This window comes from Balaenoptera physalus, assembly GCF_965194825.1.
Source record: "Balaenoptera physalus genome assembly, chromosome: 20".
NCBI lineage: Eukaryota > Metazoa > Chordata > Mammalia > Artiodactyla > Balaenopteridae > Balaenoptera > Balaenoptera physalus.
In genome coordinates, this window is record NC_138901.1 from 22,310,921 (window position 1) to 22,324,938 (window position 14,018).

The 14,018-nt window shown below is 48.4% G+C and overlaps 1 protein-coding gene across 1 annotated transcript; it reads left to right on the forward strand.

The window, feature by feature from the left end:
- The first annotated feature begins 767 nt into the window (after positions 1-767).
- Positions 768-13,445, forward strand: ASB16 (ankyrin repeat and SOCS box containing 16). Its single transcript, XM_082440430.1, has 5 exons — positions 768-1,179; positions 3,221-3,488; positions 6,560-7,052; positions 7,576-7,689; positions 8,211-13,445. Exons 1-5 carry the CDS (start codon positions 879-881, stop codon positions 8,394-8,396), a joined length of 1,362 nt encoding a protein of 453 aa, XP_082296556.1. The 5' UTR covers positions 768-878; the 3' UTR covers positions 8,397-13,445.
- Positions 13,446-14,018: the final 573 nt, after the last annotated feature.

Genomic DNA, 14,018 nt, shown 5'->3' on the forward strand with positions numbered 1-14,018 from the left:
AGACTCATTGAAGGCAGTGTTAGGGACCATGATGTCCTGCTTGGAAGGTAGGGAGAGGCTCTCTCACCAAGGTGCACCATCTACGGAGTCAAACCCACTGTGGTCCTAGTCTGGCTCCCCCCTCACGAGCTGTGACCTTGAGCAAGTGGTCTCACCTTGCTAAGCCTTAAGTTCCTCATCAGTAAAACAGAAATAAGACCGCCCATCTCAGAGGTGTTCAAACTGTGATAATTAGCCGGATCGTATAATTTATTGTCAAAATCAAGCTTGCTGTTTACCCGGGCAAGCCAGAAAATATGTATGGTCACCTGAGTAAAGATGGATATAAAAGTGATTTAAGTACGTTAAGCCCTGTGCCTATATGTGCAGAGTTATTGCTGTTAGTGCAGATGCCAAGAAGAGGTGTTCAAACTCTGACTTGACCTGCCCTGATTTCCTGGGCTGGGGTCTGCCCTCCAGCCAACATCAGAGAGACCTGGGGATTCTGGCTCTCCCTCCCTGTCCTGTCCATTTCCCTGATTGACTGTTTCACTCACCTCAGACCCTGCCAACCCAAGATGCTCACTCCAGAGAAGTGGGAGGATGCGGACCTGGAGCTCAGCTGAGGGCCGGCTCCCCAGTTGGAGGGTATCTGCAGGGGCAGGGGCTGTCCCTAGCCGCGGGCTGGGGGTTGACCCAACACTTTCTCTGCACCAAGATCATGACTCTGGGCAAACTGTGTTTACCAGAACAGCAAAGGGCCTATTTATAGCCTCAGCTGCTCCTTTCTCTGGGTCACGGGCTGGGGGCAGGGTGGCTCCTCAGAGCAAGGGTGGCAGTCGGGCCGAGGGAACCTGCTCTGCCCAGCTGCCGCTGCCCAGACCCCTGGATCCCTCCCCATGGCAGGGGAGACCTTCCCCTTCACCTCCTCCACCCTGCGCTCTCTCCGCCTGCAGCGGGAGTGGCTGGAATGGGAGGACCGGCGGCGGGCTGCAGCCCAGCAGTGCCAGAGCCAAAGGTGCCCCCCAAGTTCCCGGGCCCAACTCACTAGGCCGCGCCGCTCCTGCCGGGACCCAGCTGTGCACAGTGCCCTGTTCTCCGGTGACCTGCAACAGATCCAAGCCCTGTTCCAAGATGAAGACACTGCCAACATGATTGTGGAGACTGTGAGCAACCAGCTGGCCTGGTCAGCTGAACAGGGTAGGGAGCACGCGGTGGGGGCAGAAGAGGAGGGAGAGGGAGGAGGGGAGGGTGGGGAGGGAGCCTGGGCCCCATCGCCCCCCTCCAGGCCATAGACTAGACCATCCCTTCCCACTGACAATTCTAGCTCCCTCCTAAACGGAGATGAGGCATAGTTAGTGGTTTGTATGTCTTTTCAGAATTAAAGTTATAGTAACACGTTATATGACTTACACAGGAACACAGTTATATTCGAATGCAATTGTATCTCTGGATGTATATCCACGCGTGAATATTTTTTCTTTCATAGAATGAAATTATACTCCAGATGCTATTTATAGCCTGTTTTTTTCATGTAACATCTTTCTATGTCAATAACCATAAGTCCACATGATTTTTTTTTTTTTTTTTTGGCCATGCCGTGCGGCTTGCGGGATCTTAGTTCCCCAACCAGGGATTGAACCTGGGCCCTTGGCACTGGACGCTCAGAGTCCTAACCACTGAACCGCCAGGGAATTCCCCACGTAATAATTTAAATAGGTGCATAAATTCTATTGTATGGGTGTGCCATGATTTATGTAACTAGCCCCCAAATAGATTGGTTAGATTAGGCTTCTTTCTTGTTTTATTTATTTATTGTAAAAAATATTTATTTATTTATTATTTATCTATTTAGGCTGCACCGGGTCTTAGTTTCGGCATGCGGGCTTCTTAGCTGAGGCATCCGAACTCTTAGTTGTGGCATGCGTGCAGGATCTAGTTCCCCAACGAGGGATCGAACCCAGGCCCCCTGCATTGGGAGCGTGGAGTCTTACCCCCTGGACCACCAGGGAAGTCCCTAGGTTTATTTTTTAAAGAAAACTATTTTAAATAACAGTATGACCAACATCTTTGTGTACTTGTTGGATGATCTTCCTCAGGATCTATTCTGACCAGAAGGTTTGTCTATGTAAACCAAATGATTGCCCTGTTCTTAGGCAGGAGAAAAGAACCCCCCCCCCCAAAAAAAAAGATTGACAGGAGATTGCCTCAAACCCCACCCATGGATATGGGGGTTCAAAATCCTTGGAGAGCTTATGCTCTCACAGTCACCACCAGGCCAAAGTCCTTCAACTGTTAGTAATGTGACCCCACCCAGGGCAACCTGGTCTCCTCTTCCAGAATGTCCACCATCTCCATCTCCCAAATGGAACTTGGCCTTAATTTCAATCCTAATAAAAAAGAAAACATGCTTTACCCAAGATTTAGGAAACCCAGGGATTTACTTAGCTACAATGCAAACAACTGACAGCAGGATATTAGCCATCTGTGTCCTTCGAACAAGACCTTGGCTATTTCTACAATTCGGATCCAACACCAGTCCCATGATCGACCCCTCTTCCCACTCTCCTTTTCTCTACCTCCATCTCTTATCCTCCCTCTCCGCCCTTCCCCCCATTTCCATGCCACCCTCCCCACCCCAGGAGCGTCCTAGGACTTCTTCAGCTCTGCTCTGGCCACTCCCTGAGTCAGTTCCAGGCCCTCCTGTGTGTAACTCCCTCCCCTCTCCAGCACCAGAGTGCCCAAGTTAACAAAAAGAGCCAAGGACTCCACCAGCAGCTCAAAGACCCAGAGGTTTCCCTAACAGGATTCACCCTCCTTAGCTGCCCTTGTGGTTTTAAAGAGCAATTAAGGGAATTCCCTGGCAGTCCAGTGGCTGGGACTCGGCGCTCTCACTGCCGGGGCCAGCGTTCGATCCCTGGTGGAGGAGCTAAGATCCCACAAGCCTCTCGGTGTGGCCAAAAAAAAAAAAAAAAAAAAAAAAAAAAAAGAGCAATTAAATGTTTTTCCTATGACCCACGTATTACGTTTTGTTATAGACTGACAAACTGTTCTAAAAGGCTGTTCCAATTTACACTCTCAGCTGGGGGCTTGAGCAAGCGCCTCTCCACAGGTACAGACGAGCACAGGGTTTGTGCTCAGCCAGGCGTACAGAGGGCAGGGCAGCGTCAGTCGTACATGACAGCCTGCCCTGCCTGCCAGCCTCATACCCACCCCCCTTAACACTGCCTGCTCCCCCCAGGGTTCTGGGTGCTGACCCCCAAAGCCAAGCATACGGCACCCCTCACCATCGCTGCTGCCCGAGGCTACACCGACTGCGCCCGCTACCTGATCCAGCAGGGAGCTGAGCTGGACGCCCGGGTCGGGGGCCGGGCCGCCTTGCACGAGGCCTGTGCCCGGGCCCAGTCCGACTGTGTGCGGTTGCTGCTGACCTTCGGCGCCAAGGTCAATGTGTTGTCTGAGGAAGGCACGACCCCTTTGCACCTCTGCACAACCCCTGAGTCCTTACAGTAGGTGCCCAGGGGCTGAGATGGTTTGGGGAGGGGGTGTGTGTGTATGTGTGTGTGTCTCCAGCTCACATGCCAGAAGCACATGTCCTCACAACATCATGGGAGACAGGTCTCATTCTTTTTTTTTTTCTTTGAATTTTTGAATTTTATTTTAATTATTTTTTATACTGCAGTTTCTTATTAGTTATCTATTTTCTACATATTAGTGTATATATGTCAGTCCCAATCTCCCAGTTCATCCCACCACCCCCACCCCCACCCCCACCCCCCAGCCACTTTCCCCCCTTGGTGTCCATACGTTTGTTCTCTACATCTGTGTCTCGATTTCTGCCCTGCAGACCGGTTCATCTGTACCATTTTTCTAGGTTCCACATATATGCATTAATATACGATATTTGTTTTTCTCTTTCTGACTTACTTCACTCTGTATGACAGTCTCTAGATCCATCCACGTCTCTACAAATGACCCAATTTCGTTCCTTTTTATGGCTGAGTAATATTCCATTGTATATATGTACCACATCTTTAACCATTCATCTGTCAATGGGCATTTAGGTTGCTTCCATGACCTGGCTATTGTAAATAGTGCTGCAATGAACATTGGGGTGCATGTGTCTTTTTGAATTATGGTTTTCTCTGGGTATATGCCCAGTAGTGGGATTGCTGGGTCACATGGTAATTCTATTTTTAGTTTTTTAAGGAACCTCCATACTGTTCTCCATAGTGGCTGTATCAATTTACATTCCCACCAACAGTGCAAGAGGGTTCCCTTTTCTCCACACCCTCTCCAGCATTTGTTGTTTGTAGATTTTCTGATGATGCCCATTCTAACTGGTGTGAGGTGATACCTCACTGTAGTTTTGATTTGCATTTCTCTAATAGTTAGTGATGTTGAGCAGCTTTTCATGTGCTTCTTGGCCATCTGTATGTCTTCTTTGGAGAAATGTCTATTTAGGTCTTCTGCTCATTTTTTGATTGGGTTGTTTGTTTTTTTAATATTGAGCTGCATGAGCTGTTTATATATTTTGGTGATTAATCCTTTGTGCATTGATTCGTTTGCAAATATTTTCTCCCATTCTGAGGGTTGTCTTTTTGTCTCTGTAGTTTCCTTTGCTTTGCAAAAGCTTTTAAGTTTCATTAGGTCCCATTTGTTTATTTTTGTTTTTATTTCCATTACTCTAGGAGGTGGATCAAAAAAGATCTTGCTGTGATTTATGTCAAAGAGCGTTCTTCCTATGTTTTCCTCTAAGAGTTTTATAGTGTCCGGTCTTACATTTAGGTCTCTAATCCATTTTGAGTTTATTTTTGTGCATGGTGTTAGGGAGTGTTCTAATTTCACTCTTTTACATGTAGCTGTCCAGTTTTCCCAGCACCACTTATTGAAGAGACTGTCTTTTCTCCATTGTATATCCTTGCCTCCTTTGTCATAGATTAGTTGACCATAGGTACGTGGGTTTATCTCTGGGCTTTCTATCCTGAGACAGGTCTCATTCTATGGTGATAAAACTGAGACTCAGAAAGGTTTAGTGACTTGACCAAGGTCACATCAGCTAAGCCCAGTAGGCAGAAGCCCTGTTGCTTTTTGCGAAAACCCTGTCCCAACTGCAGTCTCCTATTCCCTGGAAACTCTCTGCAACCACATTCCTAGCTATTTTGAGGTAAGCATCATGAAAGATCTAGCCCAGTGTTTCCCAATCTTAGTATGAGGCACACTTCCTCTTCCCACCTTTTTAAGGTCAACAGTTTCTTGGCCACCCCCTACATGAAGGTATTTGCACTTTCACAAGTCAGGTCCACAGACAAGGCTGGCGGGGGCAAGGAATCAAGGGTTCCTGAAAGGCATTCCACAGCCCACGTGCTGGGAACATCTACCCATGTAGATCTAGATCAGTGATGGACCCAGACATGATCCAAAATTTCCAGTCCTTTCTTGAGGTCTTATGGGCATGTGGTGCACCTTCCAGCACACTTGATCCTTTTAAGTGAACTGAGAATGGTTTCGCTTACTGGAACCCTACTGAGCGAGCTTCTTGGAGTTATTTAAATTTAGTATATAGAAACAGAATTAGCCTATGATTAGAACTTACCGAGGAAATAAATTAAGTAGTTTGTGGCTGGCTGGCTGCTACTCAAAGCTTGGCCACTGAGCAAAGCGCCTACCGGACATGCGCGCTGAAGGGAGCTGGAACCCTGGCCATTTGGGGGAAGGATACTTTTTCATCAGGGTTTCGTTGGGGTTGATGGATCTGCCCCTGAGTTTCCAGTGGCTACCGTTCTGGCTTTTAAAATTACTGTTAGTTTAGTGCCATCCTTAGTTTGGTTTGCAGCGTGTTTGGTTTACCCCGAGGTGGTTAGTGATGCATGTTTGCCTCAACAGCGTTCTGACCTATGAAACACCTGTGAAACACGTGCTCCCTAAAATCTGGTTTTTGTTGTTTGGTTTTGTTTGTTTCCTCCAGGGGAAAGTGAAGTAAGCGGGACCCAAGTGCCTTCCTTTGCTGGAGTGGGTGTGGCTGGCTGAGAAAGGTGGTCTTCATGTTTGGAGACAGGAAGAAAATACTAATTAGGACTTTTTTTTTTTTTTTTTACTAATTAGGACTTCTATTTCTGTTTTCTTTGGGGGTCATACTCCTCAATTTTCCATGCTTCACAGTGTACACATGAGTGGGTTTTCAAAACTTTTTGTGCTATCAAAATGTTAGGAGACCACTGACAAGTGATTCAGAACAAGGCCTTGGGGTCCCTATCTGATGGGGGAGTCAGGTTAGACTCTGGGAGGGATGGTCTGAGGCAGTGAATATTAATTCCTCCGCAGTCACTAACTTGCTGTATGTCCTGGGCTGCACCACCACCTTTCTGGGTTGAAAACTGAAATGCTCCCAGTGACTTGGATGGGCCTTCCAGCTCTGCTGTCTGTCACGGGGCTTCTGTGAGTCTGGTGATGGGCGCCAGGCTCGCTTGAGCCAAGAGAGGTGGGAAGAAGGGGTCAGGGATGACAGCAAGCTGAGGGGTTCCCAGGCCAGGCCTGGTCCCTCAGGATTTGCCTCAGGGGCCTTGTACCCTGCCTCCAGGTGCGCCAAGCAGCTGCTGGAGGCGGGAGCAACCGTGAACTTGGCGGTGCAGGACAGCGAGGTGACGCCCCTGCACGTGGCGGCGGCACGAGGCCTGGAGCAGCACGTGGCTCTCTACCTGGAGCACGGCGCCGACGTGAACCTGCGCACCAGCCAGGGCGAGACGGCCCTGAACGCGGCGTGCGCGGGCGCCGAGGGCCCGGGCAGCCGTCGGCGGCACCAGGCCGCCGCGCGCCGGCTCCTGGAAGCCGGGGCAGATGCCCGGGCGGCAGGGCGCAAGCGCCACACGCCGCTGCACAACGCCTGTGCCAACGGCTGCGGGGGCCTGGCCGAGCTGCTGCTGCACCACGGGGCCTGCGCTGCAGTTCCCAACGGGGCGGGCCACACGCCCATGGACTGCGCGCTGCAGGCCGTCCAGGACGCCCCCAACTGGGAGCCCGAGATCCTCTTTGCTGCGCTGCTGGACTACGGGGCCCAGCCTGTGCGCCCTGAGGTGCGCAGGGAGGGCCTGTGAAAGAAGGCTCCTGACGGGCGGGGGATGCCTGGAGCTGGAATTGCCCAGCCTCCGGGAAGAGAGGCCAAGAGACAGAGAGCCCGCCCTCTGGGCCAGAGATCTGTCCCCGTCTTGGGAAGGACCAGTGAGGGCTATGGGAGAGGGTGTCTAAGGGAGAAAAAGAGCCCCCAAGGAAACTGGCTGGGGCCAAGAGGTTGGAGCACACTTGAAGGTGGGGTAAACTGAGGCTAGAAAAGGATGAGGAGGGACTCAGATCTTGGCCTCTCAAATTTGGATGTGGGACTTCCCTGGGAGTCCAGTGGTTAAGACGCTGCGCTTCCACTGCAGGGGGCACGGGTTCGATTCCTGGTCGGGGAACTAAGATCCTGCATGGCACGCGGGCGGGCAAAAAAAGAACAGATTTGGATGTGAGTGGGGCTTTGGCCCAGGCTAGTTGGTAGAGGCATGGTACCCCTGAGACCCTCTTTTGTTTTCTAGTCTGAGACTCTCTTTTGATTTCTAGATGCTGAGACACTGTGCCAACTTCCCTCGAGCCCTGGAAGTCCTGCTTAATGCCTACCCTTGTGTCCCATCCTGTGATACCTGGGTTGAGACAGTGCTTCCAGAGCTGTGGCAGGTAAGTCCGCCCCACGAGCACAGCCCCTTCTCCTGGGCTCTGGGGGAGATAGAGAGGAAGGATGAGCCCCAGGCCTGTCCCTCCAGGGTGGGCTTCCTGGAGGCGGGAGCAAGAGGGACCCTGGGCCGGAGGAGGATGGGCAGAGTGAAACCTCTGTGTTCCAGGGTACCTCTGCCCCCGGAAGCTCAGAACAACCTTTAATTGCACACAACTCTCTAGCCTCTCTCTTACCTGCATCAGTATAGACATTTATCAGGCATCTCTGACTGAGTGGGCACTGTGCCAGTATCTTTGGAGTGGGGGTGGGTGCAGACATGGCTGAGACCCTGCTCTGCAGTGTGGTCCCAGCTCCCATGACCCCTGCAGAGCCTTTGCTTCTGAATCTGAGTCCTTCAAGATGAGCCAAACGCCCAGGTGGGTGCAGGTTGCAAAATCCCAGGGCCCCACCACTAGGTCACCCCCAGATGGAAGGGCAAAGTCAGGGCGTTGGGCCATCTGACCCTGTTCCACTCCCAATCTAGGAGCACGAAGCCTTCTACAGCTCAGCCCTGTCCATGGTGAATCAGCCGAGGCGGCTGCAGCACCTGGCCCGGCTGGCCATACGTGCTCAGCTGGGTAGCCGCTGCCGACAGGCTGCCGCCCGCCTCCCCCTGCCCCCGCTCCTCAGGGACTACCTGCTGCTGCGTGTGGAGGGGTGTATCCAGTGAGCCCCGTGCCCAGCTGCTCCCAGAGCTTGTCCTGCCCCCTCCATCAGCTGCCCCCCCCAACCCTGGAGGACCAGTCCCTGGCTTCTTATCCACACTCTGCATGTCCTCTGGGGCCAGCTCATCCCTCTACTGGCTTCCTGAGCCACCTGCTGACCTCCAGCTCGACCTGAACTTCAGCTCCTCTCTCCCATGGGAAGGTCTGCAGACTCAGCCTTTGCCCGCATCCTCCTCCCTTGCCTAAGCAGATGATGGCCCCTCCATCCAGGCAGGCCCCAAGCCAGGAGGAAGTGATCCTTGTTGTCCCCTCTCCCCTGCTACCCATGTACCTGTTCAGACTCCTAAAGAGTGACAGACTCTGCCTCTAGCTGTATTGCCAATGCCTGTCCTGCTTTTGTCACTTCAAGGGAGGACTTCACTGACTGGTCTTGAAACCCATGCCCTGCAAGGATGTTGGAAAGATCTTTGAGAATCAAAAGTCTGATCATGCCCTTCAGTGGCTCCACACCACCTTCAGGCTAAAATAAAAACTTAACAAGGCAGACAAACCTTCTAGCCCCTGCCTCCGCCAAGCCCTCTGGCCTCCTGATCCTCCTCCCTTCTAAGGCTCCTGTAACTCAGCCTTAGCAAACTAGTTACTGGTTGCTGGATATGATCCTGCTCCCCTTTGCTTCCAGGCATCTGCATGTGCTGTTCCCTCTGCTTGGTCTACCCTTCCCACATTTTTTTGCCCTGGTTGAAGCTGACTTGATCCTCAAGACTTGGCCTAATAGCCCTCTCTCCGCAGAGCCTTCTCTGCAATGAGTGGTTGTTCCTCACCCCTCAGTGATGTGCGCTGTCTTAAACTGTGGTCACCGCACTCATGGTCTTTGAGGGTCTGTGACCGGAGGACCAGCCACCAGCTTTCCCTTCTTTCCCTCTCACTTCCTCCCCTGGTGCCAGAGTCAAAAGTACCACCATTCATCATTAAGAGGAAGCTTTTTAGGCCAAGCCAGTTCTTATGAACGCAAATAAATGATTTGTGCACAGAACCAAAGTGTGACTGTTAGGTTGACATGTGGCTGAGATACCTATCACTCCACGTTTATTCCTCCTCTTTGTACTCCTCTGTGGTTCCCAGGTTTTCTGCACGGAGCAGTTGTTACTCCTGTGATAGGAGAAAGAGTATAAGAACAACACAGGAACGCTCCCCGACCCTGAGCTTGTAGTACCCCCTGGAGGAGGTGGCTCCCAGAAGCCTGTTCTCCTGTCCCTTTGCGGAGGTGAGGGACCCTGGGCTCTCCACTGTCATTACCACTTGGAGTCACATGGTAGAGGTGGATCAGGAGTCCTGGGTTGGCCTCCTGCGGTTGTTGCCCAGCCTCCCCTCCTCTGTGGAAAGTTGTATCTGCGGGTATTTCCTTTCACCAACATGAAGACAGTCTTTTACCTCGTTATGCAGAGCAGCACCATCTCCTTTCTAGGTGAAATTTTTGCTTTAATTTCACAGATCCAAAAAGCCCGAGAGAAGAGAGGGAAATCCTCTCTAGTCCTGGGGCCAAGCCAGGAGTGTCACTCTCAGGGGAGGATGTCGAGCTGTCCCCACCTTTACAGCAGGCAGACCCTAATGAGCATGGCCTTTTCTGTTATATTTACAATGACAAATACCTGCTTAAAGAAAACCCAAAAGATGCATGTGATTATGTATCTGATTTTGGGATAAGAGAAGATTTTCCAGGATAAAAGCATAAAAGAAAAGACTCATCGGTCTCGATACAGAAAAAATTTAAATTTGGTTATAAAAGCACCAAATCAAAAACACAAGTAAAAGGCAAAATGTTGAAAAAAGTATCTGCCACTAGAAGATTTCATTTCCTTGATTTGTAAGGGCAGGAATGACGTCTGTTTTATTCACCATCGCTGACTTGGTGCTTGTACAATGCCTTGCAGAGAGTGGACACTCAAATATCTGTCAAAGCAATGAATGGTCATGCTCAACCTCACCAGTAATTAGGGAAATGCAAATTAAAACAACAGTAAGATATAATTCTCCTACTAGATTGGGGGACTTTTCTCGTGGCTTGCAGGATCTTAGTTCCCTGACCAGGGATTGAACCCGGGCCACCGCAGTGAAAGCACTGAGTCCTAAACACTGGACTGCCAGGGAATTCCCAGGGGACATTTTAAAGCTTGATAATATGCAATGCCTGTGAAGATATGGAGACATAAGTTCTTGCTCATCCTGTGGGTCAGAAAGGAAATTGCCTCTTCAGTGGGCAATGGAGCAGTGCCCTTAAATTGCTCCCCAGTTACACAAAAGGCTGGTACACACAGGACTATTCATCCCAGCCTTGCTTGCAACAACTCAACATGTGGGAAATGGTAAACAAATCCACACTATGGAATACAATTCAGTCCTTACAAAGGGTAGTACCCACAGCAGGAGAAAACTGGGGAGGGATTCCAAGTGACCAGCATATGTACTGCCTTGGAAAGATTACCAAGACTGTTACCAAGGTTGGAATACAACATGTACAGCAAACAAAACCAAGCCCCATGATTAGAGATGAATAGAAAAAGGCCTGGAAGGCAGGTTCCCAAATATTCCCCTCTGGGGAGGGGAGAGGGACTGTGCCAGTGGGGCTTTTTATGGTCTGCATTTGAATTTTTTACAAAGGGGTGTCCCCATGGATCCTTGTGAAATTAAAAAAAAAAAAAAAATTGAAGGGAAGAAAAGGCAAAAGGCCTAAACTATTAATTTACAAGGTGGTTGACGGAACATGACAGATGTGCAAAAACTCACTGGTAATCCAATGAATGCAAATTAAAGGAACAGACACCTTTTTGCCTAGCAAATAGGCAAACATGAAACAAATAGCATCTAGCGGTTAGGGAAGGAGCACTTTTTGATTTTTTACAGGACGGATTTACTATAAACATTTAGTTAAGGCAACATCCAGGATTCACAGATACATTCACCACTCTATAGCCATCATAATTGCACATAAAGGTATAAAAATACCCAAGTTCAATAGTATAGGAAAAATAAACAGATAGGGAGCTAAGATCCCTTAAAATCCTCTGTTAATTTTAAATTGTTATTATATGTAAGAGACCAGGTTTGGGCAGTGATATAGTCTCAACTGCAGGCTTCTTTCTTTCCTCTCTCTTCCTCTCATAATTCCACCACCCTCAAAAACCTAACCCTGAAAGCCCCTCTTTCAAAACACCCTTAACTCAACTGCATCCTGTCCTTTGCTGTACACACTCACAAAACCCATCCTTGTCAGACTCAGCCTCCACTTTTTCCACCCCTTCATCCCAGCTGCTGAGCATTCCAAGGATATTCCAAGCATATCCTCATCCCCAGCCAATTCTTCCTTCTTCCCTTCTATCCATTTTCCTCACTGCCATGGCTATCTTAAGACTTCACCTCTGGAGAGCTAACTAAACTTAAAAGCTTTTGCACAGAAAAGGAAACCATTGACAAAACGAAAAGACAAGCTACTGAATGGGAGAAAATATTTGCAAATGATTACGACCGATAAGGAGTTAATATCCAAAATATATAAACAGCTCATACAACTCAACATCAAAAAAAAAAAAAAAGAAACAACCTGATTAAAAAATGGGCAGAAGACCTGAATAGACATTTTTCCAAAGAAGACATACAGATGGCCAACAGGCACATGAAAAGATGCTCAACATCATTAATAATCAGAGAAATGTGAATCAAAACTACAGTGAGGTATCACCTCACACCTGTCAGAATGGCCATCATCAAAAAGATCAAAATAGTAAATGTTGCTGAGGGTGTGGAGAAAAGGGAACCCTTGTGCACTGTTGGTGGGAATGTAAATTGGTGCTGCCGCTGTGGGAAACAGTATGGAGGGTCCTCAAAATTAAATATAGAACTGCCATATGATCCAGCAATTCCACTCCTGGGTATATATCCAAAGAAAAGGAAAACACTAATTCAAGAGGATACATGCACCCCAGTGTTCATAGCAACATTATTTACAATAGCCGAGATATGGAAGCAACCTTTGTCCATCAATAGATGAATGGATAAAGAAAATGTGATATATATATATATATATATATATATATATATATATATATATATATATATATATATATATATATAGTATTCAATTGTGTATATATATATTCAATCGTATATATACACAATTGAATATTCAATTGTACAGATATATATATTCAATTGTACATGTTTACAATTGAATACTATTCAGCCGTAAAAAAGAATGAAACTTTGTCATTTGCAATAACATGGATGGACTTGGAGGATACTATGCTTAGTGAAATAAGTCAGAAAAAGACAAATACTGTACGATATCATTTATATGTGGAATCTAAAAAATAAACTAGTGAATATAGCAAAAAAGAAACAGACTCACAGATATAGAGAACAAACTAGTGGTCACCAGTGGGAAGAGGGGAGGCGGGAGGGGGGAGATAGGGGTAGGGGATTAAGAGGTACAAACTTCTGGGTATAAAATAAAAAAGCTACAAGGATATATTGTACAGCACAGGGATATAGCCAATATTTTATAGTAACGATAAATGGAATATAACCTTTAAAAATTGTGAATTGGGGCTTCCCTGCTGGTGCAGTGGTTAAGAATCCGCCTGCCAATGCAGGGGACATGGGTTCGAGCCCTGGTCCGGGAAGATCCCACATGCTGCGGAGCAACTAAGCCCGTGTGCCACAACTACTGAGCCTGCGAGCCACAGCTACTTAGCCTGTGCTCTAGAGCCCCTGTGAGCCACAACTACTGAGCCCGCATGCCACAACTACTGAGCCTGCGTGCTGCAACTACTGAAGCCTGCACACCTAGAGCTCGTGCTCCGCAACAAGAGAAGCCACTGCACTGAGAAACCTGTGCACTGCAACGAAGTGTAGCCCCCGCTCACTGCAACTAGACAAAGCCCGCGCCCAGCAATGAAGACCCAAAGCAGCCAAAAATAAAAAAAATAATAAAATAAAAATTGTGAGTCACTATGTTGTACACCTGAAACATATAATATTGTAAATCAGTTATATCTCAATTCAAAAAAAAAAAAAAAAGACTTCACCTCTGGCCAGAAGACAACTCTCTCAAATTCCCTATCTCTTCCCCCAACTTCTCTGAATGCATCTATCATTCATTTAATAAATTTTTATCAAGTACTCGCTGCATGCAGGCATTGGATAGACTTTGGGAATACTGGAATAAAAACAAACAAAACACAGTTCCTGCCTTCAAAGAATTTGGTAAGACAGAAAAATGAAAAACGACGTGTAGTGTGGTAAACGTTATGGTAGAAGTCAGTCCATGCAGCCTTGGGAACACAGAGTGTAGGTTCCTAACCCCAGATGGATGGATCGGGTACCTGTGGCAGGGGCAAGCCCGATTTCCCACATCTTCTGCAGGGCAAGCCCAGATATCGGCCCAGCCCTCCCTCGCTCCAGAGGCCACTGCTCAGTCATTTATTCCCTTCTCAGATTGCATTTATCTTCACTTCTCCCCTTCTCCTCTGCTCTTTCCTCTTGGCTTATAAACATCTTCAGGAGTCTCACATCTCTCAAGCCGCAGGCCCCCCCCCCCACAAATATTCCCTGTTCCTCTCTAGCCTCTACCC

Excerpts from the sequence above, each read along its gene's own strand:
- ASB16 (XM_082440430.1), top strand. The coding sequence starts at position 879 with ATGGCAGGGGAGACCTTCCCCTTCACCTCCTCCACCCTGCGCTCTCTC. Across the intron at positions 3,489-6,559 it reads ACAACCCCTGAGTCCTTACA|GTGCGCCAAGCAGCTGCTGG; the intron begins GTAGGTGCCCAG and ends CCCTGCCTCCAG. Across the intron at positions 7,690-8,210 it reads TGCTTCCAGAGCTGTGGCAG|GAGCACGAAGCCTTCTACAG; the intron begins GTAAGTCCGCCC and ends CTCCCAATCTAG.